The 27,993-nt window shown below is 41.6% G+C and overlaps 2 protein-coding genes and 2 long non-coding RNA genes across 5 annotated transcripts; 2 read left to right on the forward strand and 2 right to left on the reverse strand.

Annotated features, from left to right (window-relative positions):
• Nucleotides 1-205: 205 nt before the first annotated feature.
• On the reverse strand, nt 206-27,518 carry LOC138976685 (uncharacterized). 2 transcript variants are annotated; one of them, XR_011459115.1, is made up of 5 exons: nt 27,306-27,518; nt 11,564-11,727; nt 4,610-4,683; nt 3,008-3,116; nt 206-2,439 (listed from the first exon to the last, which is right to left on the reverse strand). It is a non-coding gene; the product is annotated as an uncharacterized lncRNA (long non-coding RNA). The 2 variants fall into 2 exon arrangements; XR_011459114.1 differs by lacking the exon at nt 27,306-27,518 and having other exon boundaries at nt 11,564-11,978.
• LOC138976684 (keratin-associated protein 4-4-like) lies at nt 6,192-9,635 on the forward strand. The gene is made up of 3 exons (XM_070349559.1): nt 6,192-6,684; nt 6,936-7,020; nt 8,671-9,635. Exons 1-2 carry the CDS (start codon nt 6,192-6,194, stop codon nt 6,974-6,976), a joined length of 534 nt encoding a protein of 177 aa, XP_070205660.1. The 3' UTR covers nt 6,977-7,020; nt 8,671-9,635.
• On the forward strand, nt 21,744-24,947 carry LOC138977494 (uncharacterized). Its single transcript, XM_070350344.1, has 3 exons — nt 21,744-21,943; nt 22,449-22,652; nt 23,033-24,947. The coding sequence occupies exons 1-3, from the start codon at nt 21,819-21,821 to the stop codon at nt 23,046-23,048; spliced, it is 345 nt and encodes a 114-aa protein (XP_070206445.1). The 5' UTR covers nt 21,744-21,818; the 3' UTR covers nt 23,049-24,947.
• On the reverse strand, nt 25,104-26,935 carry LOC138977495 (uncharacterized). The gene is made up of 2 exons (XR_011459309.1): nt 26,784-26,935; nt 25,104-26,233 (listed from the first exon to the last, which is right to left on the reverse strand). It is a non-coding gene; the product is annotated as an uncharacterized lncRNA (long non-coding RNA).
• Nucleotides 27,519-27,993: the final 475 nt, after the last annotated feature.

Consider the following 27,993-nt stretch of genomic DNA (forward strand, 5'->3'; position numbering starts at 1 on the left):
ACACCATGTTATGACGTTCACATAATTGTTTTCACCTGGATGGAATTTTGTGGAAAAGAAAGCATGTTGTTTGGGAATTGTGTGCGGGTTTCATGCTTGGATATTGCACTTTGCTGACTTGTCACAGGTCAATTGACATTTAACAATATTAGTTTTCAAATGCATCATCCTTCACACATTATGTAAACATCTTTAACATTAACACTTTGGTTGTAAAATTATTGCACTTTATTCAAACAGGACAAAAACAAAAATGCTGATTCACAATGTACAATAGCAAAGGACTATTTTGAGTGGAGACAGTGTTCATCCACACTATAATTGGATAAGCTAAAATAAATTATTCAAATCGGTGAAGGCCACATGAAATGAAAACACACCATCAGTAAATTACTTCCCTTGTGATTAAGAGCGTCATACCCATAAAAGCCATGTAAGTTTTAGCCCATGTGAGTGTGTGTTGGGAGGGGGGGGGGGGGAGGGGGGCAGATGCCCTGTGAAAACATTGGCCATAGATATATATGTGAATTACTTCCCTTGGGTATGAACATTTATGAATGATTAAATGGGTGAAAGAAGGCCATACAAAATAAAAATCAGTAAATAACTAAATCACTTCCCTTGTGAGTAAGAACAGTCACACCAATGTTCCAACTTTTTGCTAAAAATTCGCCCACAATGTGACCTTCAAAGTTGAAAAGGGGTAACTGAACTTCATGTTTGGATGTCATGGAGTCCAACATGTCAGTAAATTTTGAAAGCCCTAGATTCATAAACATCTGAAAACTGCTCAACGTCTTTGCATCACGGCACATTAATAAAAGTAAGAGTTAGTAAGACTGGCCTAACTGCTATGGTGAGGCAGTAATCACTCGTTGATGAATTCTTTTCTTTCTTTATTTGTTGTTTAACGTCGTTTTCAACCATTCAAGGTTATATCGCGACGGGAAAAGGGGGAGATGGGATAGGGGAAAGGGGGAAGATGGGATAGTGCCACTTGTCAATTGTTTCTTGTTCACAAAAGCACTAATCAAAAAACTGCTCCAGGGGCTTGCAACGTAGTACAATATATGACCTTACTGGGAGAATGCAAGTTTCCAGTACAAAGGACTTAACATTTCTTACATACTGCTTGACTAAAATCTTTACAAACATTGACTATATTCTATACAAGAAACACTGCTTAATATGTAGGTAAATGCACAACAGGTTGTGAACAGAAAATCCAAAAACGTAAGGTCTTAAAAGCGGGGAAGTTTGAAAAGGGGGGGAGGGGGGGACCTAAAATGTGGCGATCATAACAACCGGCATGGGTGGCCGAGTGGTAACGCACTTGCGCTCGGAATCGAGAGGTTGCGTGTTCGACCCTGGGTCAGGCCGCTATTTTCTCCCCCCTTTCCTAACCTAGGTGGTGGGTTCAAGTGCTAGTCTTTCGGATGAGACAAAAAACTGAGGTCCCTTCGTGTACACTACATTGGGGGTGCACGTTAAAGATCCCACGATTGACAAAACGGTCTTTCCTGGCAAAATTGTAATCTTTCTTTATTTGGTGTTTAACGTCGTTTTCAACCACGAAGGTTATATCGCGACGGGCAAAATTGTATAGGCATAGCTAAAAATGTCCACCAAATACCCGTGTGACTTGGAATAATAGGCCGTGAAAAGTAGGATATGCGCCGAAATAGCTGCGATCTGCTGGCCGATGTGAATGCGTGATGTATTGTGTAAAAAAATTCCATCTCACACGACATAAATAAATCCCTGCGCCTTGAATATGTGCGCGATATAAATTGCATAAAAAAAAAATCAAAACAAAATCCCTGCGCTTAGAACTGTACCCACGGAATACGCGTGATATAACTATAAGCCTCATATTGATTGATTGATTGATAATTTATCTAACAAAGTTCATTCTGAAATCTTCTTCAGCGTTTGATTATGGAGAGACTAAATCCTCAGTTCAGATGTGGTCTTAACTCCTTGTCTCCCAGGTACGGATATATCCGTACCCACTCATATGGCTCTATCTGACCAGGTATGGATATATATCCGTACACACAGTCACTATGTACATTGCATCTGTTCTCATTCGGCACATATCCGCATCCTGCTTAGACGGTTAGCTTCAGTCGCTTCCTGTAACGTTGATCTAACGCCAGCATTCTAGCCTGTTGATACACAGTTTCTACAATTCAGAGTGACCTGCTGCAGCACAGCTGGTCTCAGCTTAAAAAATCTTGGTCAACATAGATGGGGTACAAAGTGTTATAAAATAAAGCGTCCTTCCAAAGTCGATGACAGGTCCCCAGAGTATTCACAAAATTATATGGTACTGGAAGCCTTGCATGGCGACGAAAAAGATGTCCACGCCTACATGAAGAAGTATCCTTCACGGCTTCAGCGGAAACAGTCGGCTGGGGATGAGGACTAATGGTGAACCTATGTAAAAAATATAGACAAGAACAAAAATATGTCAATGGGAAAACAAACAAAGAAAGAAGTAGAGAAGGACCTCCCCACCTTAACACAGTGAAAATGAAAAACACATGTGAATGTACTTATGTTTTAAACCCCCCCCCCCTCCAATTAAGACCAATTATCCAAGATATTTTTCAGTCCTCAAAGGAGAATTTCACTGTTCTCACGGAACCCTCAAGAAAACTGAGCTGTGCTAATATATTATATAACTGCAAACGTCCCTCAAATTCAATATTGCAAGCCACTATACATTCCTCATATTAAAGGCACATTCCTTCATGCTCACATGTGAAAACTAACATAAGTTCGTGTATCTATTTATAATAATAATAATAATAATAATAATAACGGGCATTTATAAAGCGCCTTATCAGAAGTTCAAAGCGCGTGACAACAATACATGTATAAAAAAATTCATACAATCACTGTCAGATTCAAACAACACATCATGCACATCTCACATCCCCAGACTCTATGCTAAGGCCAACAAAACAAAATAGTCTGTTTACGGTATCCCAACCGACCCCACCTGTATCTGTTCCTTGCTGTTCTCCAAGAGACACCATGGTGCAGCAAGCTGAAGGGTGTCCTGTCGTATTTCCTCGGAGGTCAGGAGCAGGAGGTGGGGGACGACTGACCTGCAGCAGAATTCAAATCAATTAGTCAAGTCACTATGACATATCTTTATTGTTATCGCCACACCAACCCTAAATTTTTCCTTCCATACTGTACAGGGTCCCCACTGGTTTTTAGAAACAAAATTCCATGACTTTTCCATGAGCCTCAATAACATTTTCCATGACTAGATCCACAGGTCGCCATTTCCGAACACGCAAACTTTTTACGTCTTGTCACTGCCAGTTTTGACACTGGCTTGCTTTGCACTGAATTTGAGTCAGTTTCTACGCAGTGTCTCTTCGACAAGCAAGTCAAGCATTTGCTACGCAGTCAGATTATCGGTAATGTTTGCTGGTCCTGTCATTTCACTAAACTGGACCAGCCACTGTTTGTATCCATCTGCACTTTCGTAAATTCCGTTTCGTAACCGTCACTGTGACTTGACGAACTGTCATTTTTTTCACCGCGATACACAGTTCATTGCGAAGATCTTCCTCGGTAATTCGTTCCAATTCCGCATACTTTTTGTTGTCAAGAAACAACTCGAAAGAAAGTTTCAAACTCATCATCCTCCATCTTGCTTGTCGAAGCGCTAAAGTACTTTATCGATGCAAAAACAAAAAACTTTGACGAAACCGACTCAAATGCAGCGCAGACGACACGACGAGATAACGGAAGGAAGTGAGCCTCGCTTTGGCTCAAGTGCCGTTAAAAATACCGTTATTCTCGTATGCAAATACGAACGAGAAGTTGGTCATACGAACAAGCCTTGTGCTGGAGACGCAAATCGCAGGGGGGGGTGGAATGGCTGGGCAACGAAAATCGCCGCTGGCGTGCTAAAGGTTAATTTTTCTTTCTTTCTTATTTTTTTTAAATTCCATGACTTTCCATGACTTGAATTGAAATTCCATGACTTTCCAGGCCTGGAAAATTAAAAATCAAATTCCATGACTTTCCAGGTTTTCCATGACCTGTACGAACCCTGCTGTATTTGTTATCCTGAGAGAGAAAAATCCATGTTGCAGACTCAACTGGAAAAATTCCCTTCTCCATCATCTAGTGGACAGAGCTCACATGATTTCAAACAAATCTTTTTTTAAAGTCACATACTTTGTGCGACAGTGTTAGTTTACTGCAACTGTAATTTATAAATAGCAAATTAATAAATATCACTTATCACTATCAGATAATCAGCTAAATGCCTGGCAGATGAGCCTCATTCAAAGTGAGTCGTGGCTAAACCATGAAACTAGAAAAACAGGTTATACAGTGGAATACCCCTTTTAAGACCTCCAATAATCTGAGAAAATTCAGTCTTAAAAAGGAGGGAGTCTTAAAAGGGGGGTAATTTTACAGAGGTTATGAACAGAAAGTCTGAGAAAACAAGGTCTTTAAAAGGAGGGAGTCTTAAATTGGGGGGTCTTAACAGGGGGGTTCCACTGTACCACAATATAAATCTCACACTGACAGCGGACAAAAACTGAGAAAACACCCAGTATACATCGGTACTCACAAAAGAGTTACAAGTAGCATCTCCAGGAGCCGAAATCCCAAGCCCTTGATATCTGCACGTTTAGCATCTTGTACCTGGAATAGTATGAAGATAACAAGTCATTGTCACCGTCAGTAAATCACTATATCAAAATTATCAATATCATATGATTACTTACTAAAATAACTTTATGAAGTGATCTAGCACTGTCAATGGCAATAGTATCATGACAGTTTGACAGTGAGATTACGATTAATCATCCTCATTTACAAATTACATAGATCAGTTCTAATGTAGTACCTGTTTGTAGTGAACTCACCAGCAGGAGTATTGCATGTGTGAACGGCTCAGATCATGGGTGAAATTGACACCACCAGATTAAAATGCTCATTTTAAAGCCATCCATTTGAATTAAAAGGAAACAAAGCATACCACACTGCTTAGTTTGAAATGAACAAAAACGAAATGAAAGGAACCAACAACATTGTTTTGTGTGTGTGGATTTTAAACACATTTTATTCACAAAACACGGCAGAAAATGGCGACTGATTTGTTGCACAGCGACAGTACACTTTTTAAACCCAGGCCAGTACTTTCATCAATGACAGAAGAAAGCAATGGAGGCCTGCATACTACAGTCTTATTGTTCTTTTATGTGCCTGAGGGATAAAATGCTGCAGTAAACTGACTTTTAAGACGTCATTGCACTCGGAAGATTTGTCTTCCGCTAATAACTTTGGTGTCACACGTTATGGGCAAACTTGAGGCAGGTCGCATTCTTGCAAAATATCATTAACAACAAAGAAAAGTCATTTTTAGCATAGAAATAGAAAAGCTTTACCATAATAATGTGTTTTAAAAAAGAAAAACATTATAGTGTCGGCAGAACACGACTCTCGTTAAGTCAAATGAGTTTCGTGTCACATCGTTATGGGCGGAAGATTGTGTTCAAACGCTGTAGTAGACGAATATTGTTTTGAAAAATTGCTGTCTGTATCATAATTAGCGCCCATAGACTTTTGATGCACCAAATATTGTGTGAAAATATGACGTAATTGAGAGCGTGACCTCATAGTTCGTTCCGTCAAATTTATCAAACCTGTTATGGGCGTGAGATTTTGTCAGTGATGTTCTTGTTTTGGACTTTTGCGCTGTCCTAATGAAGCTGGAACAAATCCAAAGGTAAGAAATGTTTCTTCTATTGTATCCAAAGTCATTGGTTGGAACTGAATTCTATTAAATACGTTTCAGCACTTGGAAATACGTGATTTGTAATGTTCTGTGATTCCCGAATTCGTGGCCGTCAAAGTAATGAGGTCTGTTAGTTAACTTTTTGGTGTTTTTCTTAAGCTTAAAAGCTGTTGCGTTTATTTGTCATGATGTCAACACATGAATTGTCTTCCGCGTGCAGGAACGGATGAGCACAGCCACATCAAACGTCGGTTTGTGTATGTGCCTGCAGAAGATGTGAACAGGCACAGGCCAGAGCGGACAGGGACAAAGCCACTGAAGAACACCCAGAGACTTCACTGCGTGAAGGGAATCCAACCTTTCGTGGTTGCAACACGAGAGCGCTCTTGTTTTTGCCAGGGCTGCCAAGAAGATGCTGACTGTGAAAATGCTGAAATTGCTGGAGACTGGAACGTGTCGCGACTTGCACCTCCAAGACGTAGACAAGCACGGGCAGACCAGCCAACGGCCCCCGGACACGCTTCGCCTGTGCAGCTACCACAGCAGCCAGCTGCGCCCGTACACCTGCCAGATCAGCCAGCTACGCCGGCGCCCGTACACCTGCCAGATCAGCCAGCTACGCCCGGACACCTGCCAGATCAACCAGCGACGCCCGCGCACCTGCCACATCAGCCCGGACACCTGCCACATCAGCCAGCTACGCCCGGACACCAGCCAGATCAACCAGCGACGCCCGTGCACCTGCCACATCAGCCCGGACACCTGCCACATCAGCCAGCTACGCCCGTACACCTGCCACATCAGCCAGCTACGCCCGCACACCTGCCAGATAAGCCATCTATGCGCGTTCACCTGCCAGATCAGCCATCGACGCCTCAACAGCTGCCAGACCATCCAGCAAAGAGGTAGACCTAAAGACTTTAACATGAATTGCAATAATGTAAATATTTCATAAGACTAAAAGTAAAACTGGTTGCAATTGCACACACTGGTTTCACTATAATTATTTTAAAATCGTACGTACAGAATCTATATTGATCACTCTCATTCACATGCACCAAGAATACTGTTTTCAACAAAAGAATGAGGAATTCAAAATTTGAATAAAATACTAAAGTCAGTTCACACACTCTGGCACAGATTTTCTTTTTAACAGGGAACTCAAGATTGGGGACTACGTGTGAGCCTACCTGTTGACTGTCAATGGGATTGCAGCCAAGGGAAAGCATTGTGTTGCAGTAGTAAGTTTTGATTGAGCGCATTAATGCATAGCACAACACTACACGGTGTGATAATTTCGCAATCACTTTTTTCAATTTATTGATAGCTAGTACTGTAATAGCATATTACTTAGTGTAGCACGCAATAACTGATACTGTCATCATTTTCACGAGTTTTCATTCACAAACACCTGGGAAATAAATCTCATGTTCCCGATGCAATAAATCCCCGGTTACCATAGTTGCAGGAAGCGGGCTATACATGGATGATCAAAAGCAAACCCAATAGAAACGCTCGGGGATTCTTCGGCTCTTTTCATTGGCGTTTCACCAGACCTAGACAGACGACACTATTTTGCAAAGTTCCAAAAAATGAACTGGCAAACTGGCACAAGTAAACAAAAAACAAAACTACTTCATGAAAGGTCATAAATTCATCACATACAAATGAAACCTAGTGATACGCTTTGTCTTCGTACAAGGTCATGGAGTGCGTGTATCTGTGTTTCGATACACAGACGTTCAGAGAAACAGGAACGTCAAGTTCAAGTCAAACCAATTGACCCCTGACACACACATTTTGACCCGTGCACAAGACGCTGTATCGCTAAACGAAGCGCAAATAAGAAATAATAATAAAAGCAAAGAACAGAGCAACGAGATATGCAAACATCTAACAAAGCCGAGCAAGCAGAATGACAGGTCTAATGAAAAACAAAGAGGCACTGAGTCGGAAACAAGATCGCGATTCTTTCCTTCGCTGCACGACGCACATCTTCTGTGACCTTTGACCCAACGTACCGTACCTTGCTTGCACGATGTAAATCTTATGTGAGCTTTGACCAAACGTAGCTTCCACATTCAATCACTAAGCTTAGATATTTACAACTGAAAACCAAGGGGGTGGAATACTGAGAGGAACCTACAGAACTGTGCAACCTGGCATACTTATCCCAACATTTTATGAACTCAAAACACAGAAAGTTGCTTTCACACGCCAACATCTTATAATGTTGTTAAACCGTGTGTACACAAAGATGACATTTTTGTCAAATCATACCTGCGTTGACAGAGCTTTTTACGTCATGTATCTGATCTCAACTGTTGACTCGTGATTTGTAGAAATGTAAAACATTTTACAAATCGCGGGGCGCGCCGCGTGATTTGTAACCACTGTTTTACAAATCACGTGGCACACCGCGAGATATGTAAAACATTTTTTTTTTACAAATGACGTAAATGCGCCCGATATTTTCTTGTCATCTCGAAAGTCCAGGGATCTATCAGCTTGGCGGTAATTACGATGTTGAGAATGTTTTTGAGAACTCGCGTGCACATGTTTGTGACGGACACACCGACAGACAAACAAATCTGCGCTTATCACGCTTCGAAATCGAATTATAGAAAATAATAACATGTGCAGATTTACTCAAACACTTCCATTTTCATGTGGAATTTTGGCCTGGTTGACTGGGATCTGGACAACAAATATTAATACTAATAAAATGAAAAGGCATGTATTACTTTGTGGTTTTTAGGTTCGACGTAATTTGTAAAATGTTTTTACAGTTTTACAAATCACAGGTTAACATCAACTTCCATGGTAGTAAATAAATATAATACTCTGCAACGGATTTAGGGATGAGTCGGTACTTATTGTATTTGTTCCAGATCGACAAGCTGGAAGAGGAAGGTGTTCAGGTCCGGTTGATGAAACGTGTGAGGAGCCACTACGTTTTCTTGGGATTGGATGACAAAACCTTCGTGTTCCATGTCCATGAGGAAATTGTCAAGAAAATGTCTACAGTATTAGCAGAATAGATTCAAAGGGCAAACATTTTTTTGATTGACCTGCACCGAATCACTCTTTGCCCTACAAAGTCCAGAAGATGTGGGTCTTGTACGACCCATACTTTCTAACTGTGACAGGGTGAACTGCCAACACTCATAGAGTTATGTTATGTCCGGTCATTTAATTGTTTTTCTCTTTCAGTCCTTATCTAATTATCTCACCCTGACCCGTTGTTTCTGCCTTCAGGATCGCTGTGTTTATTGTAAACTTGGAAGTGTGTCTTAGATGCTGGACCCTGATTGGTTAATTGTTTAAAAGGACGCGCGCTATTCCCAGATGGGGGCCCGGTAGCTCAGTTGGTAGAGTTTTTCGTTTCATGCTAAGTCACTGTATAATGTTCCCCCATGTAATGCATATCAGAATGTTTGTCTCGAGTTCTACTTTTTATGTGTATGATAAATACGTTTGCCGATTATCTCAGTTTGGAGAGTTTTGTTATTTTCTGCATCGAAGAAGTTTCAGTGCCTTCGCTACAACTGTTATTTTTCTATCCTATTAAATAAATATCGGTTTTTACGTAATGTTACTTATTTTGCTGGAAAGTTAAAGGTCGTAGCTTTAATTTGATGTATTGGTTGTTAGAATTAGTTATGTTCCTTTTTGACTCACATGCGAAGCAAAAGTGAGTCTATGTACTCACCCGAGTCGTCCGTCCGTCCGTCCGGACGTCCGGACGTCCGGACGTCCGTCCGTCCGTCCGGAAAACTTTAACGTTGGATATTTCTTGGACACTATTCAGTCTATCAGTACCAAATTTGGCAAGATGGTGTATGATGATAAGGCCCCAAAAAACATACATAGCATCTTGACCTTGCTTCAAGGTCAAGGTCGCAGGGGCCATAAATGTTGCCTAAAAAACAGCTATTTTTCACATTTTTCACATTTTCTCTGAAGTTTTTCAGATTGAATACCTCACCTACATATGATATATAGGGCAAAGTAAGCCCCATCTTTTGATACCAGTTTGGTTTACCTTGCTTCAAGGTCAAGGTCACAGGAGCTCTTCAAAGTTGGATTGTATACATATTTTGAAGTGACCTTGACCCTGAACTATGGAAGATAACTGTTTCAAACTTAAAAATTATGTGGGGCACATGTTATGCTTTCATCATGAGACACATTTGGTCACATATGATCAAGGTCAAGGTCACTTTGACCCTTATGAAATGTGACCAAAATAAGGTACTGAACCACTAAAAGTGACCATATCTCATGGTAGAAAGAGCCAATAAGCACCATTGTACTTCCTATGTCTTGAATTAACAGCTTTGTGTTGCATGACCTTGGATGACCTTGACCTTGGGTCAAGGTCACATGTATTTTGGTAGGAAAAATGTGTAAAGCAGTTCTTAGTGTATGATGTCATTGCTAGGTTTAGTTACCCTAAAGGTCGAGGTCAAGCATGTGAGTCGTATGGGCTTTGCCCTTCTTGTTTGTCAACTGAGTGTAAAGGTATTGCGAGAAACATAGACTGATTCTGTGTTTCCAGCCGTATTCAGGCCGAATTTTCCCCCTGCTAGTCAGTTCATTCCAATAAAATATGCGGCCAACTTGAATGCATTATCATAAAATATGTTGAAACAGTGTTGCCTCAATGTGTGTGGATGCATTGGAATGTCTTGGTGTCTACGTTATGCGCGTACATAAGATAAGATTTGATATAACAAAATATTAACGGAAAACCGTTACAGCAACCATTTTCTGTTTCGTTTTGCTCTTAGTACTGAAACGAATACAGATGAGGGTTTCTGTCATTGTTCTGTAAAATGTGGGGAGCCTGCTACCTAAGGTGTTAGATTTATTGCACATCAACTGCAGCTACCCGGCAAAAACACCATCCAGAACCACGATCCAATATGGCGGTCACTCTCTTTTACAGGCTAAATCAGCCTGACTGCCCGGTGGATTTACACGGAATGGGTATGCCCTGTAAGTTCAGATACCAAACAAACTCTCTGGGGCAAAAAATCTGAATATCGTTCAGTTTAAGTCGCCGTTTCCACGGTTGAAAGTGAGTCATACCATCAAAAACGCTATTTTGAGGGTAGGCGTGGTCAAGGACCTGTGACGTCATAGTACAATATTGCTCAAATCCAGGAACAACGGTTTTGAGAAGAAGAAATGCATATCTTTGAATACACATAAGTCTGTGACCCAAACACGGCTGTTAAACATCTGATCAATAGCACTGAAGACATATCCTTAACTTGTTTGGTATACCTGTATGAGCAGAAGAATTTCCGATGACCAACACAGAAAGACTGTCAAAGTCTGGAACGCTTGTTTCTTTTTGCGTTTTTCGCCGTTTTGCATCCTACAGACTCTAAGCAACAGTACTATATCACTTAGAAAGCATTCTCTTGCACTTTATTTTTGACCGTCTGTGCAACACTTCAGTGACCCATGATCTGAGCTGTTCACATGTATTAATTGCGCATTACTGAATCCATGCACCCACATAGTCTCTTACTAATTTGCAAAACCATAATGACTTCAAACCTCTGATGAATTACATAACTCATTTATGAAGAGTAGTTAATACTAATAGTTGTAGTACAAACCCAAGTTTGTGTGCGTGTTTGTATGTGTGGGTGGGGGTGTCGAGGGGGGTGGGTGGGACGGTTACCGATGGTTCACCCACAAAAATGTACACTTACTAAGTAACACTTAAAGTTGAAGTTAAAGTAACTATTTTCAAAGCTTCTTGCTTACCTTGGAATAGTGTCAAGCAGCTTATGTTGTGTCTAGATCAGCCATCAGATCTTCACACTCAGCGGGGTCAGCCTGCACATGCTGCAAACTGGACATGCCTGCAATTCTTGAGTAACCAATCTGTTGTTGCGGAGACAACGGAACCATGCTCAAGTCAGGTCCAACTGAAATAAAAGCATATTGTTAGCTGATAAATGATTTGGTCAAGCAAAACCATGCGGTATTTTTTTAATAAAATATTTAAATTTAGGCAAGCGATTCCCAGAGCGCAGCGCGCTGTGCAGCGCGGCAATTCACAGAGCGCGGCACGTTGTGCAGCGCAGCGATTCCCAGAGCGCGGCTATTGCTCTCACCAGCGCAGATTGTTGATGCGCTTTATTTTTGTACATGTATGCATGATTATCAGCAACATTTTACACTCTTTCTTTGGACATGCAAAAGCAACTTCAGGGCTGCAAAACTACAAAATTGCACTTTATGCAGACTGAATATATATATATGGCCTTAAGTCTGAAATGGTGTCCACAGCTGAAATAGCTGTGCAACCTTGGCTCTAACCTGATTTGTACATCAAAGAAAAATAAAATCCTTGTAAAGATTAATGAGACTTGTAAAAAAAAGTATGAAGTACACACCTAGAGAAACATTGTGTGCTCAGTTGTTGTTTTTAATGAAAATGTCGCCATTATCTGAAGTCAGCAGCACTACATTTTGGCCATTTTTTGTGACATGACCTTACAGCATATTGAAACATGGTCTACTCTGTCATATTTATGGGACAGAATGTCATGAATGACTTTTCACTGAGCCAGTAAAACTCAAATGTACCTTTGACAAAGCAAAGTTTTTGAATTTTGTCAGTGAGCCTGCAGAAAATGGGGAGACAAAATTTCACAGAAAGTTCATAACTATTTCCGTAAGACTTCAATTTTGTTCACTGATCAGCTCTAAATAATAATTAAAGATTGAAACCTGATATATTTTTGTAAAAAAGTATTTTACAGTATGTTTTGCAGAGGTATAAAACATAAAAAGGGTTGTTTGACTTGTTTTTGCATGTTCAAAAGTAGTTTGAAGTTTACGTGCAGATTTTCTTGTGAAAAAAGAGTTATGAACTTTCCAACCTTTTGCCTTATAAAAAGAGTAAATTGACTGGTTGGGGAACACCTAGCTTTGTAATGCATTTGGATCCACTAGCAGCAGTCACACTGAAAGTTTGCATCAAGTTCATTCATTGGTGTTTGAGTAATTGAGAAATAAAAAATTCTTGTGAGAAAGTTATGAACTTTCCTACTATCTCCACTGAGAGTGTTTTTTGTCCTTAAATGCTAGCCATGAAAGTTAAGGTTGTAGTGGAACAGCAATTTTGCATATAAAAGTACATTAGATTTAGATACTAAGCAATTTTTGTCACTAAAGTCAAGCAGTATGCTTTAGTTAGCCATTTTCTCTGTGTCTTGCGCACTATTTTTATGTGAGAGTTACTAACTCATGTCAAAACCCAAAATATATGTAAAATGACTATTTTCAGTTTCCAAATTACACTGTACCATGATTTTCATCACAAAAAGAATCTACTGGCTGCTGACTGTTTCTTTCTGAAGTACTTAGCCGTTTTGTCATGAAGTTCATAACTTCACATAACTCAAGCTCATTTTTCAAGGGCGTGTTTAAAATAATGCCTTGTTAATAGCAAAAGAGTACATTTGACTTTATCTGGACATTTTGTAAGAAGTTTTCTGAACATCAACCCTCAAAATTACATTTTGATAATTCCAGCATGAATCTGGGTTGACTGCACGGTGTACATAACTTCACATCAACTGACCCTCAGCCCCACGGTGTGAAGTTATGAACACATGCCATGAGTATGATTTATACACAATAATTAATTTACTACACTAAATCACTACCTCAAATGATGTGCTGCTCTTCTCCAGAGTAGGCTGTTACAGTTTGATGTCATTTTTATTTTAATTTACCAGCAGATTTTAGTACGTAGCTTTTCAGTTAAATAAATGATGTGAAGTTATGAACACACAGTCAGCTGACATAAACACTAACTAAATAATGATTTCGGTAACAGTTTTCATGACTGAGTTTGGTTAAGTAAATCATTAAGTTGTTTAGAATTATTTGCAAGAGACTTTAGTTAGTTATTTTAGTATAAATGTGTGATTGATGTGAAGTTATGAACTTTCACAAGTTTCAAACAATTTGTTTTATTTTGGCAATTAAAATCTGATTTTGTAATATAAGTGCAGCTTTAGCCTATACTATAACTCTGTGTTCTCAGTTTGTCATTGTTTTGCAAATATATTATACAGTAACTGTACTAGAGACCAACATAACAAAAATTCTCGTGAAGTTATGCGCACGCTCACATTTTATGATTTTTGTTATCGTTTGTTTTCACAAATGTTTTACTTTTATTACTTAGTTGTATGTTGATTACAAAGAGTAGCTGGAGAGAAAATAAGATGACATATGCACTTTCTTACTTTGGTTTGAATTAGCCATAGTTTGTGATGTCACGGTGTGAAGTTATGAACTCCTAGGACATTCTAAAAATACTTTCAGTTTCTGCCAACTCTTTGAGTCAGACAAACATTTTGGTGTATTGAAATCCTTTTGATGGTACTTTTCAAGCACATTTTGCACAAAAACAGCAAAATTGTAGATTTAATGATAACTTATGCCAATATTTGCTGTGAAAAAATTGTGACAATATTAATTTCTATAAATAATACAGATAACCAAAAAATCTTCTCCACACTTCATCTTCAAAAATTACCTTCATGTTCCAGCTCACCTTTTTCAGATTAAAAAACAAAACAAATTGTTTCCTGTTTGTATAAATTAAATTTATTATACCAATAAAAGTAAATTATGTGAAGTTATGAACTTCCCATTAATGGAGTTCACATCTGCATCATGCGTGGCCAAAACAAGTTTAACTTGCTTGAAATGCAAAGTAATCGAAAATTTTAAAAGTAAATTTTGATTTGATTAATATACTTACCCGACTCACATCTAGCATTAACCTCTGGTTTAAGTGCCGGGACGCTGAACTACGCTTCACCCCTTAAGGGGAAGTAACCCTAAAAAAGAACAGCCTAGACCCCGTAAACTGGGTCACAGGTCAAGGCCACACCGTCACGTGACTGAGCACGCGAGACCGCCGCCGCCATATTGGAATACTTCACTCGAAACGAAGCGAAACATTCATTTTTAGGGTAAATTAGAGCGGGGTAGGCGGGAGGGTATTAACGATGTGAGTCGGGTAAGTATATTAATCAAATCAAAATTTACTTTTAAAATTTTCGATTAAATTACATATCTTATCCCGACTCACATCTAGCAGATTGCTAATGTAGGTGGTGGGAAAGAAACTCACTCTACAAGTTGGAGAGAACCTGTCCTGAGGCTACAAAAGCCGGAAAGGTGTTGGTCCCATCCTGACGAGTAAACAGATTCTCAGTGAAACTCACTTATTTCTAGTAAGAAACCGGCCTGCTTCAACCATGACTGGTAAGCAACCACTACCATCCCAGCGGGTATTAGAAAACCCGCCAAAAGTAATAAAGAAAGACGTCCTAAAAAACGTCCAAAACACCTATGTGAGGCCGATCGAGATTTGCCTGGTCGCAGAACCGCTGAATAAAAGAGCCCAAGCTCAGGCCCCATGAGTTCTAGTCGAACTCAGAGGAAGGACAGAACGCTCCCCCCCCATTGACTGCCACACTCATAAGCTTGTTTAATGAGTGTGAAAGCCCATCTAGCCAGTGCTTCCTTGCACAAATTTGACTCTATCCGTCCAAAACGAAAGAACCAAAGAACTGGTCTGGCACTCCAAAATGAGCCATGCAAGAATGAGTATGTCCAAAATACCCAATATCTTGCGTGAGACCCAAAAAGTACGTAAACAAAAGACAAAAGGCTTGAAGACAGGGCCCTTTTCACGCTGGGCGTAAAAAGAGAAATGACTTGTCTAGTTCTGAACGATGTTTCTCCAGACTAATGAAACATCGTCTTCCGCCAACAACAAAAGTTCGTGGAACATCTTAGCATCCTCGTGAACTTTTTTTTTTGTTTGTTTTTTTTTGTTTTGCTTTTTGGTCGCAACCACCCATAGATTGCTAATGATAGTAAAAAACCACCAGATAAGGTCAAATTAGATAAATAACCCTTTCACATAAAGTCTGTTGAGACCTGAGTGAAACAGCCGAGTGAAAAACCTTAAGATTCGCTGCAACAATGCCAGACATCTGGATGACTTGTATTACAAGTACAGCGTAACAGACAGATACAGACATATGGATTCGTGAGTTACGTCTTCCAGAAGCCGAAAAGAGCGCCAACCTCACTGACCTGTCTTGATCGTAGCTGACGAAAAGAGTGAACAATCTCTTGCAATCAGCAAGACCAGGAAGACAGTCCTAACTCAAAAGAGAGCTGTGAAAGTTCGGAAGACAACAAGACATGTCTTCCGATGCGAGCGAGTAAAACAAAACGAACCTGTGCGTCTCCCGCTTGAATAGAACAAAGAGTTCCAAATGACCACAAGTGAAACACCCTCCGAGGAGTGAAGCACTAAAGGATTATGGCTTGAGTAAACCACAGCACCATAGTCCCATGAGGTAGACGCTAATGTTCGTAATGAACCAGAGACAAACACTTGTCCCTTGTTCAATGAAAAGATGCAAGACAAAAAACCATCTGACAAACTAGACTCTTTACAAAGAAGAGTCGAAAGAACGTCTTAAAACCGTAAACAAAGGAAATAATTTGTAGACCGGCGAGACTGCAACCTCTCATCAAAAAATGAACCGAGATTGCTCATCAACAAACCAATGCGGCTTAAGCAAAAGCGGCAAAAGTCTTAACTTAATTCTCACTAGCAAGTAGCTATGAAAATTAAATCGACAAGGAAGGGAGCAAGCGTCAAAGTGGGCGCTTGCTGTTGTGCCGAACACAGAACGATCAGTACGTAATGCTGTCCGCTCAAAACTGAATAGGACGAACCCTGTAGGCTACCGTCAAAACATAATGTGAAAGTATGTGAGACCTCGGGAAGGCGTGAAGCCCCCCAGGCCTAGGAGATAGACGTCAGCTCAAGAAAGACGTGACCGATCTCCTCCCGATAAACGGGTGATACCTGAGTACAAGATATCAAGCCCTCATTAGCGAGGAAAAAAAACCTCAAGATAGAGCATAAGTGTCCCTGAAGTTCCTAAACTATAAGGGACAAACACCTCCAAAGAACCAAGCTGTGAATCCAGCTTGATCCAAACGATTAGCCAAAAGTAGGCTACTACTGGTGCATGACCTGCTTTGAGTGTCTACCCAAGCAAGACCGAGTGTATGACGCAGTCCTGCTTCCTGCGTTAAGAGTCCAAGTCTAAGAAAGACAAGGACTCATAACCCTCATGGGTTGTGACAGAAAAAGCCAAAGAAAGACCATGGCTATGAACTGGACTGTCAATACCCGTCGAGTAAGTTAAACAAGAGTGCCAAAACCGGCAGTCCTGTTGCCCACAAACTGAATTTAAATCTTCTTGCCAAAACAGAAGAAGTTAAAAGAAAGTCCGAACGACCTCCTAAAGAGGCCAAAAAAGAGTGCATTCAAAGGCCGACAGCTGTCGTGAATGACCGTCTATCTACTCAAACAAAGTCTGTCATCCGCTTTCTACCTAAGTAGAATGCTGATCAGACTCGTAGTAATCCAAAAAAGTTTCGTGATAAAAAGAGGTCTGTGTGCTCAGCGAAACAGAAAACGATAAGTCCAACTGACCACAAGTTATCCTCTCCAGTCCATGCATGAGCAGATGGAGATAGTACGAGGAAGCCGCGATTCTGGTTGAACGTCAGCAACCGAACGTGCGGGAAACACAAAGGCCGAAGCCTGGAGTGGCATGAACGAAATGGCTGAAAGCCACAGTGCCCGTAGGTCAGTCTGCTTGTAGGCAAATGACTACGTAACAAAGCCAAAAACAGAAATCAAAGCAACTACTGGTCGGCATACCGAAAACCAGGAAGCCAACCTGTCAAAAGATTCAAAAGACGAAGTGTCTTCAAGAAAAAAACCTGGAATTAATTTTGCTGCCAAATCGAGAGTAACCCTGAGTTTGGCCGAAAAACCAGAACTAGTCTGTTCATCGATGAAAGACCAAAGGTCAGACGCGGGGACCGACGCAAGCTGTATAAAAGATGCCATCACGTACAAAACCTTATCATCCGAGACAGGCGAAGCTGAACAGGAATTAAGATACAAGGCATCACTGCCCCCAACGACCCAGAGCCCCAAAGGGTTGACGTCGTAAGTTGCGGACAGGAAAGAACAAAGTGCTACGATTAGCCGGAGCGCCGGAAGACGAACCAGAAGTAGCCAAAAAACTCCAGTGCAGAAGTACCCGCAACACCGTGGTGGTGCGAACTGATGCTAATGCGTACGATCCTTCACTCGCCCAAACAGCCGAAGCGAAATCGGAAGTGAGAGACCTCGTGTAAACACGGCGTGGGAGAAACGGCGTGCCGGGACAGACATCTGCTCAGTGTTGACCTTAGCTAAGGTCGAAACGTCTTTAACACTTGCGTCATTCCGGAACTCAAACGGATCCAGGGAAGACCTAATAGAACGAGAGAGTGTCCAAAGGAGTGTCTCAGAGAGAGAGGCAAGATCAAGAGGGTACCTGCCTGTCTCTTCCAAACCAATAAGAGAACCTTCTGTGTAGACACAAGGTCTGTCTTGACGGTAACCGTCCTCCCTAAGAGTGGACAGCTACGGCGTGACCGGAAGGGCTGCACTCAGTAGGGCAAAAGTGTCAATAAGGTTCTGAGGCCGACGGCTGAGTGAAAACCTGCGCGCAAGGGCAGATACACTAGCCTGTGGAAGTCGGACAGTGGCAAGCCAAGGCTTAGCAGCGACTGGAGCCTGACCATGAGCAGAGAGGAGAGGCACCGTGCCGACAGTCAGGGAGCTCGCCGTGCCTGGAAAGCTTGCTAAAATATTAGAGAGCTCATAAGCAACTAAAGAAGACTCAGAGAACTGAAAACCTTCAGCTGCTGTTGGTGCTGGGCGGAAGTCACCCACCGCTGATGGTGGGGGTAAGACAAGTCCAGCCTATGAAACAACGCCGTCAGAAACATATTGTAAGCGACCTGTGCTGCAATAGCTAAGGTTGGCTTCAGCTTTGACGGTAATTGGAACTCAACGTCGTCATCATAGAATGAGAGATGATCGTCGAGCTCCGACTCCACTTCCGTATGAGTCGAAAAGTCCGCGTGACTCGCCGAGTCTTGGACATGATCAACCGGAAGCGAGGCTGACTGCAAACCGGAAGTAGAACTTCGGTGCAGAGCCTGCATGGAGCCAAACTTCCTGCCCAGGCGGAAGTGGTGACGCAAGTACACCGACGGGGGAAGTCATAGACAGCCCGTGTGCACCTTGGTCTCCAGATCAATGTAACATCGATTGCATTCCCGCGTCAACATCCCGTGAGCTCCGCTTCGTATGAGTCGTATGCCCCGGGTATGTCGAACTTTCACTCCCTGACCTATGAGGCGGGGGAGCTACTAGTTGCGGTCTATGCGGAACGCTTTCGCCAAAGAGCCTGGCTACCGGCGAACCCATGTAACATCGATTGCATTCCCGCGTCAACACCCCATGAGCTCCGCTTCGTGTGAGTCGTTTGCCCCAGGTATGTCGAACTTTCACTCCCTGACCTATGAGGCGGGGGAGCTACTAGTTGCGGTCTATGCGGAACGCTTTCGCCAAAGAGCCTGGCTACCGGCGAACCCAACGTACCTGAGGAGAGTGCCTGCTGTGCAGAAGCAACAGTGTCCCGAGGGACCATCTCTCCGAAGCTGGCGTGCGCCAGTTATCCCGCCCGCAAGTCCGCTGACGTGACTGTGGCCGAAGGAGGCAACCGGATGCGGGAAAGTGAAGAAACATCGCCAACACCCTTGGGCAGCGAACGCAACTCATCTCGCGTAGCCTGTAGATCGGCGGCAAGTTGCTGCTGTTGAGAAAACATGGTATACATATGCGAGGAGAAAGAAGAGAAAAGGGAAGAGAAAACTTGCTTATCACTCTTCTTAGGCTTAGCCGAACGAGCCCTACTCCTGTTATAGATTCTTTTAGAACAGGCATGGTAGGGCTTGCTGGTACAACAATATCAACCGAAAGCGAAAAATTAGACACCGGTTTTACAAGAGTAACCGTTGTCCCTTTGGGTTTATCTTTATCTGACTACTAGCAGGGGAAGAATCAGCAACTAACTGTCGAGTATTAGGCTTTTTCTTCTCTTTGTCCGCCATGTTGAAAACAACTCACAGAGAGTAGAACAACAACAACAAAGTTGACGGACACAAGGCAAAAATTCAAGTAAAACAAACAAAGAACGATCTCACCAATACAGCCGTAGAAGCAGAGACCGTGAAGAATAACCGGGGTGAAGATAAACTGCCAACCAGGCAGCAGGCTGAAAGCCAAAATGCGTAGCTCGAGAGAACAACGTCCTAGCGCTAGGACCGCTGAGGAAAGAGTGAAGTATTCCAATATGGCGGCGGCGGTCTCGCGTGCTCAGTCACGTGACGGTATGGCCTTGACCTGTGACCCAGTTTACGGGGTCTAGGCTGTTCTTTTTTAGGGTTACTTCCCCTTAAGGGGTGAAGCGTAGTTCAGCGTCCCGGCACTTAAACCAGAGGTTAATGCTAGATGTGAGTCGGGATAAGATATGTAATTTAATTTGCTGTAGCAATTTGCTCAGATGTCTAAAACAGACCCAATACATGTAGCAACAATGATTTAACAAGTCTAAATTTTGTGACGGTGTGAAGTTATGAACTCCTGCAAACTTTTAAACCTGAATCTGTGAAGTGATCAAACATTAGTTTTCTTAAATCATAGCTGTTCCTTGCATATTTATGCTCTAAAATACATCTCTATTTTCAAAACAAAGAAAATGTTCATTTTTAAAATTGATTTTGTATGTCACAAAAATGGACACCAATTCTGACTTTGGGCCATATACACGTTCAAATCAACTGGAAAAAAAACCCACGCTGAAAAAATGATCTGCGCATGCGCGAATTCCAAAATGGCTGCTGAAGTGTTAACTGGTGTGACACCGATTAACAGTTCCGCGGCACTGTACTCGGATAATTGTTTAAAAACGTCATCCCAGTTTAAAAACTCAGCTCCTTTCCATATATAGTAGAAGCCATTGCAATGACATGTAGTGATATGAGTATTAGTATGACTGCCAAGTATTCAAGGCCGGTGTCACAAACTGAAAACTCTGCCTGAACAATCCTTCTCATTGCGGTCAATGCGCATGCGCTAACATGGGGAGATTAATCAGGTCGTGAACAACCTAACCCTTAGCCTTACCCTAACCCATGGTTCGATCGGTCAAAGGGTCGCATTTTTGTAAGTCCAAGATTGGCGCATGCGCATTGACCGCAATGAGAAGGATTGTTCAGCAGAGGTAGGCACGTTTTTACATCGACGCGGCGATATACTGGTGAATTCAGTTGAAAGAGTGAGAGAGAGAATGGCTCAGCTCTGTTTTTCGTTTTATTGACAGTTTTATTTCTCAAATAGATCAGATAGATGTAGCTGTTGTAAACTTTGCGATTGTGAAGGAAATATATCGGCAGAATACATCGCGCGTCGTGAATCGCAGCGTTCCTCGTAGCGCAGCGCGTTGTAAATCGCAACGCTGCACAACGCGACGCGCGCTGTGAATCCACTTCGTTAAATTTATGTATACCTCGCTGATGCAAAAATAATGTACTTATTAACTATTAGCATTTAGCTGGTCATTCAAACCATAGCTTGTTTAAAGCTAGTAGTAGCAGTAGTATTTAGTACTAGTAGTAATGATTTAGTAAAATACTACTATAGTAGAACTCGAACTCCTATTGCTAGTAAATTACTAATTAGTGCACACAAGAACAACCATGGCAGTTGGCAATGGCACTGGCAGAATACGATCAAATATCATTATTAGTCTCACCATGGGTTGACGTCCCATCAAAATGAATCACTGAATGAATTAGGGACTGAATAGACGCTTTCACAGTTCCGTGAAAACATAGGCTCAAAGAAGATCGCTCTCCGTATGCGCGCGCAACCATTTTCGCGGCCTTACCGGAAGTCGAGTAGGCACCATACCTCTGCGATTTGGAGTAGACATTGTTCAACTTATTTCATCCTAGTACATGTATTTTGACGTTCGAGGCGAAATCAATGGCGTACCATTGTGCAGTTAATGAATGCAGTAATGGCATGTACCGTTTGAAGAAGTGGAAGACCACAACGTGCGCAGTTCATGACGTTTTGCAGAGCGAGTGCGAGTGCTCGGCACCCTTCAGGTATGTTTACTTTCTTTCCTAAAAATGTTCGTTTTTGAGCTATTGATTTGTTTCATATAAGTTTTAACAATAGTATTTACCTGTTTTGTTAGGACTTATTTTTAATTTTGTTGTCTCACAACAAAGGTTTTAAGTGAAATATGCCTGTAGTGTCCCCTTTTCGCAGCTGAGTCACTGCAGTCAGTGAGTGAGAGTAGGTAACTGACTTAACTCGCTGTCTGTCACACAGTCTTGAAGTGTCATGATCACAGTCATACAAACTGACTGGTGAAATAAAGCACGAACATCCCGGTATTGTAAAGATAGTTGTACTGGCGATAGACAATGTGTATTTGGATAATAATATGCAGTTGATCTGCCCATGTGACACTGACAAGTCAAAAAGTACAACTACAAGACTCAAGAGGAAGGTGCAGAGCGTACACTTTGCTTTGATATGTGGCCTCATTTTCATAATGTTTTCTTTCATTTGAATTTCATGTTATTCCTAACTGTGTTCTTCCAGGTTGTGGTCCATTCCAACACGCAAGACCAATCCAAGCAGTCGTGACAAATGGAAGATACTCATCAACAGGATTCATCCAGCAAGCAAAAGGCTTCTTTCACCCTCCAAGGATCAGAAAATCTGCTCCAAACATTTTGTGGATGGGCGACCGACAGGCACCCCTTCCCAACAGAACTTCTTGGATTTCCGGACTTTAAAAAAAAGGTCAGTTAGTTACGTTGCAAACCATTTTAAGTTTCTGTTTTGATGGTCGTTCTTTTTTTTTTTAATTTAAGACGGGGCCAACCGGAGTGCATAGTTCATCAGACATCTTGGGATGTAATATTTTTGCGGCAAACTAGTGGACCAATCCTCAATAAACTTTACCACAGAGTTCCTGAGAACGATATCCCCATTTGTTGTTTTTATATATTTTCTATTAATGTCTCTTATGATGTCATATTACCTGGTCAAGTAAAAGATGCGGTGCATTCAATTTAAGTCACTGCGAGTTCAACAGATTGACTAGATGTGGTAATTTCGCTTCATGCCACTTGTTTTATGTTATTGTGGCTAAGTATGATTTGCAATTTTATGTTTTAAAGGTTGCCAGAGTGCTGATGCACGACTCCGCGCCTTTGTCAAAGCGGGCCAGACGGGAAGTGCCGGAACCAGCCCCAGAACCAGGCGGTACACCGGAGCCCATGGAGACAGCAGACCCAGTCATCGAGGTCCAGGCAACACAAGGAGGGTCCCTCAGCATCAACGGTTTGCTGCTGGCCATCTTTGTCCTGATGACGGTGGCAACCCAGCTCTTTTGACAAGTCCGCAGACTGACACAAGACATCCTTGCGCTTCACGTGCAGTGCTCACAGCTGAGAAAGGAGCTTGAAGCCCTGCGCCAGACTACCCAAGAAAGAGCAAGTGCAGCTTCACCCCTTCCACCCAAGCCTGAAAGAAGCAACTCAAAAAAGTGTCGAGTGCTAGTGAAAGGTAAACATGCAAAAAGCCAGCCCAATATTTTCCGTGATTTGCTGACAGCAAAGAATGTCAAGTACTATACTGGTGTCCGGAGCATAGCTCTTGTACAGTTGATTCACGACTTTGTGAAAGACTTCGTTGTGAGACGGCATCTGGGCCAGGCAAGTGTTAAAAGAAAGCGAGTGTTCCGTAAAACTCCATCAAAGTTTGGCCCCAAACGCTTTCTCCGTAGCATCGACGAGCTTGTCTTAGTGCTGATGAGACTCAGACTAGGCCTTGACCTCCAAGACCTGGCGGACAGATTTGCCATTTCGGTAAGCCTGGCATCAAAAGTGTTTACAAGCTGGATGAAGGCGCTGTCTGCAACTCTCTGCCATATGGTGCAGATACCTGATGTGGAGACTGTTCTCGCAACCAAGCCAGTGCGCTACAGGGGAAGAGACCTGACGAACCTTGTTGCAATCATTGATTGCACTGAAATTTTCATCGAAACACCAAGATTTGGCAACCCAGGCTGCAACCTGGAGCGATTACAAACATCACAACACTTTGAAAATCCTTGTGGCTGTATGCCCCAACAGTTACATTTGTTATGTTTCGGCGGTGTATGAGGGGCGAATATCAGACATATGGACATGACTCAGAAATGCTGTCAGACTGCCCAGTGATTCAATTCAAACCGCCAATATGCGCATTTGTGTTTCATTCTATCATTGAAAAGGGGGTGTACCGTGTTGCAATGAAATCAGTTTCTGGTTACCAAAAGATATGATGAATGTACTTTTCCACTCCAGCATGGTGAAAATGTTTGACAGTACTCTGCTATAACTGTACAAACTGCAACATGGTCAGAGAGTGTAAAGATGGTTGTGACCATTATACATAATTAACTAGGATTTGTTTTTACTTGCTTAGTAGAGTGTGAATTATGAACAATAGAACATTGTTGTTTGTAAATTTTGGATACATTTCTTATAAAAAAAACTCAGGACATGCACATCTTCACAGAATTTTTTTGTTGTAAGATTTTTGTACAGTGGAACCCCCCTTTTAAGACCTAAACAGATCTGAGGAAACCAAGTCTTAAAAAGAAGGGAGTCTTAAACAGTGGGGGTAATTTTACAGAGGATATGAACAGGCAAAAAAGGAGGGAGTCTTAAGGGAGGTTCCACTGTATGTTTGTGTTTTGATGGGTTTCTATTTGGCAATGTCTAGACTTCTTCGTGCACATAGTTTTCATAAAGCTGAGGAAAGGTGTGTTTTCACAAATAGTTCAGTTTGTTGAGGTTATGAATACTAGCTGGAGTTTTTATTTGCATTTCAATTTTCATGTTTTAATTTGTTCGACCAAAAGTGATTTGATGCACTAGTCTTATTTTATCCGACATACCAGGATTGTGTGTTGTGCAAATTGATACCATTGCTAGATAGATGCTTTTGTGGGGTTACAAGTTGGATCTTTACCAATACCATAACTTAACTATGGATAATGTGTTGTGTAAGTATTATTGTGACCTATGCAATAAATCTTGTGATTTGTTCCAAAGTCTTTTGCAATGTCTAATTATGTCTAAGTGTGTGTATGAGAGTTGATCAAATGGATGTGAGATGCAGTCCAAATCTTATTTTTAGGGTCACTTTTCTCACAGTTCACACACAGACCATGCACACAGTTCAAATTGATAAACAAATATGGTGGCTCACAATTCTGTGTTATTCAACTTGTCACATTAATTCAAATAAAAATAAGATATTGATCAAAACTATATTCATACATTTCATCCATTCTTCTAGAGCACATGACTTACTCTTAATAGTCTTATGAAAAGCAGGCACACTCTTCACACATCAAATTGTTGCATTAATTTAATAAGAAAAATATGTATTGAATTTAGACAAAACCATCATTATACATGGCATTGCTTCTTGCTCATCAATTATGTTGAAAAGCTGGCAGACTTCACAGGCTGCACAAACAAAGAGTTATTTCTGTGTTTGTCAACTTTTCTCATTCATTCGTCTTGCCATGGAATTTTGGCGTAACTTGTTTAAGACCGGTTTTCTTTCTTTCTTTCTTTGGTGTTTAACGTTGTTTTCAACCACGATGGTTATATCGCGACAGGGGGAAGATGGGATAGAGCCACTTGTCAATTGTTTCTAAAAATTCTTGTTCACAAAAGCACAGACAGGTTTTCAGCAGTTGGCCAATACTGATCATTTGTAAAACAACACAGTGGTTTTTACCCCCTTAGGCAATAATTCCATGACAACAATATGTTGGACAGCATAGGTCAAAAACACTTGTAGTTGTACAAAAAATCTGTTCTTTTGAACGGCATGGGTCTGCCTCATGAAGTTGAAGCGCCAGTACTAGTAGACTGCACAGGTGCAGTGGGCCGTCTTGATCTCGCCACCTGCAGAGGTTTCATTTTTCTTGGTTATCATCACCCAGACTCTGTAGGGTTTGTTCCGGATACTCATTGAAGGATACACTGCAGCCTGGGTGGTACATTATCTCACGTACCCACTCACAAGTAAAGTACCTGTATGCCTTGCCTTCCTTGTAGTTATTGAGAAGACGGTGTATCAGGTCGATCTGGTTTGCTGCAGTCTTCTTCAAATAGTCAGAAATGTCGCTGATATACAAGCTGGGCCAGGAAAACCTGCCAGTTTCTTCAGACAGCCACCCATCATCAAAGGTAGCAGGATCCGGATAAGTCTCACCGTCAACAGTCAGCTTGCTCTTGTATTCGCAAAGAAGCCGCCTCTCTCTCTGCTCAGCTTCATCGTCAACTGGGGTGTCCGATTCAAAGGCAGCCCAGCTCCTGCGACAGAAAAATATATTTATTTAATTTTATTTTTTACTCTTAGAACAGTGTACACACAGGCAGATCAAATCTCTGTTTAACCAAACCACACTGTGTCCACAGTTTAAAGTTAACTCATATCCAACACAACATAACACCCACACGAACGAGAAATCTCATGAACAGTTGATTACAATGGTGTTAAAAAAACACAAGTTTATTTCATCCTCTACTGTTACAGTAGTTGAGAAAAAGAAGTAGGAAACAGAGTCATAGATGCACTGATCAGTCTGATCTAGACACGGCCACAACAGAGAGTGAGGGCAGGTTGGCAGGGTCTTTTCATACATCACATGAGCTATAATTTTGGCATCTAGATGCAAAAATACTTTTACTCATTGTAAATATTTAAACTATTGTTTGTTGAAAACAGGAGAAAAGTGAGACGCACAGATATATACCTAAAGACCATCAGTATCATGAGTATGCCACGATCGTCACTCACTGAAGTGGCACCTGCAAAACTCATGTCAAGAACGTACAAAAACAACCTTAAATGTTCACTCACCTCGCAACAAGTTCATCAAAATCGCCATCAACGCTTAGTTTTCTGACACTAAGGAAGTATTTAAGCGCATCAACGCTCCAGAGTCGTAGTTTCTGCAGAGAAATGTCGCTCAAATCCATGGTGTGATCAACTGAGCAATGAAGAGGTCGGCGCTTTACTCGTACGCGGCGGAGGTTTCGAATGCGCATGCGCGAGTTTCGGAACTGTGAAATCGTCTATCAAACTTCAGAGACATCATGATCATTACAATTTTTCACAAAGACTGATTTTCAGCAAACAGCCATGTTTACCTGTACAAATGTATCAGTGCTATCACTATGACTATGAGTATGACAGTGTGGTAACTGGTAAGCTTAGTATTTGGTTCGAGCACAGGCGAAAGGTATCGTCCACTGGACCACCAGACTACTTTCATACTCATAGAAAGTTGTGGTCCAGTGAAGGATACCTTCCGCCTGTGGTTCGAGACAGAGACAAAGTTGAAACTTAATTCGAGAAGCCAAACGGCTGACGAATACTTACGTATTTTGAGCAAAACCCACACACGTCGACCACAAGTTGATGTCTGCTGGAGTACGTAGTCATAAAAACGTCCATAAAGCTTGGTTTTGAAACGTTTCTTAGCACGAGTTAGATTTATCCGCCATTTTTGATAACATTTTACTGCACATGGCGCATGCGCGGTCTGCGCGACTTTACCAAACTATCGCCGGCACAGGCCACTGGCACTGATCTAAAAAGAGAGACTGACAAGTACAGGCACCTTTATGGTGACTGATAACCCGACAGGCACAACCATGCTGTTGTTGTACGTTGCTGTGTTTTGTAGTTGTTATATTTAGTCAAGTTTTGACTAAATATTTTAACATCGAGGGGGAATCGAAACGAGGGTCGTGGTGTATGTGCGTGTGTGCGTGTGTGTGTCTCTGTGTGTGTGTAGAGCGATTCAGACTAAACTACTGGACCGATCTTTATGAAATTTGACATGAGAGTTCCTGGGTATGAAATACCCATACGTTTTTTTCATTTTTTTTATAAATGTCTTTGATGACGTCATATCCGGCTTTTCGTGAAAGTTGAGGCGGCACTGTCACGCCCTCATTTTTCAACCAAATTGGTTGAAATTTTGGTCAAGTAATCTTCGACGAAGCCCGGACTTCGGTAATGCATTTCAGCTTGGTGGCTTAAAAATTAATTAATGACTTTGGTC

The sequence above is a fragment of the Littorina saxatilis genome, linkage group LG9 (genome assembly GCF_037325665.1).
Source record: "Littorina saxatilis isolate snail1 linkage group LG9, US_GU_Lsax_2.0, whole genome shotgun sequence".
NCBI classification, from domain to species: Eukaryota; Metazoa; Mollusca; class Gastropoda; order Littorinimorpha; family Littorinidae; genus Littorina; species Littorina saxatilis.

Excerpts from the sequence above, each read along its gene's own strand:
- LOC138976684 (XM_070349559.1), top strand. The coding sequence starts at position 6,192 with ATGCTGACTGTGAAAATGCTGAAATTGCTGGAGACTGGAACGTGTCGC. Across the intron at positions 6,685-6,935 it reads CCAGACCATCCAGCAAAGAG|GGAACTCAAGATTGGGGACT; the intron begins GTAGACCTAAAG and ends TCTTTTTAACAG.
- LOC138977494 (XM_070350344.1), top strand. The coding sequence starts at position 21,819 with ATGGCGTACCATTGTGCAGTTAATGAATGCAGTAATGGCATGTACCGT. Across the intron at positions 21,944-22,448 it reads GAGTGCTCGGCACCCTTCAG|GTTGTGGTCCATTCCAACAC; the intron begins GTATGTTTACTT and ends GTGTTCTTCCAG.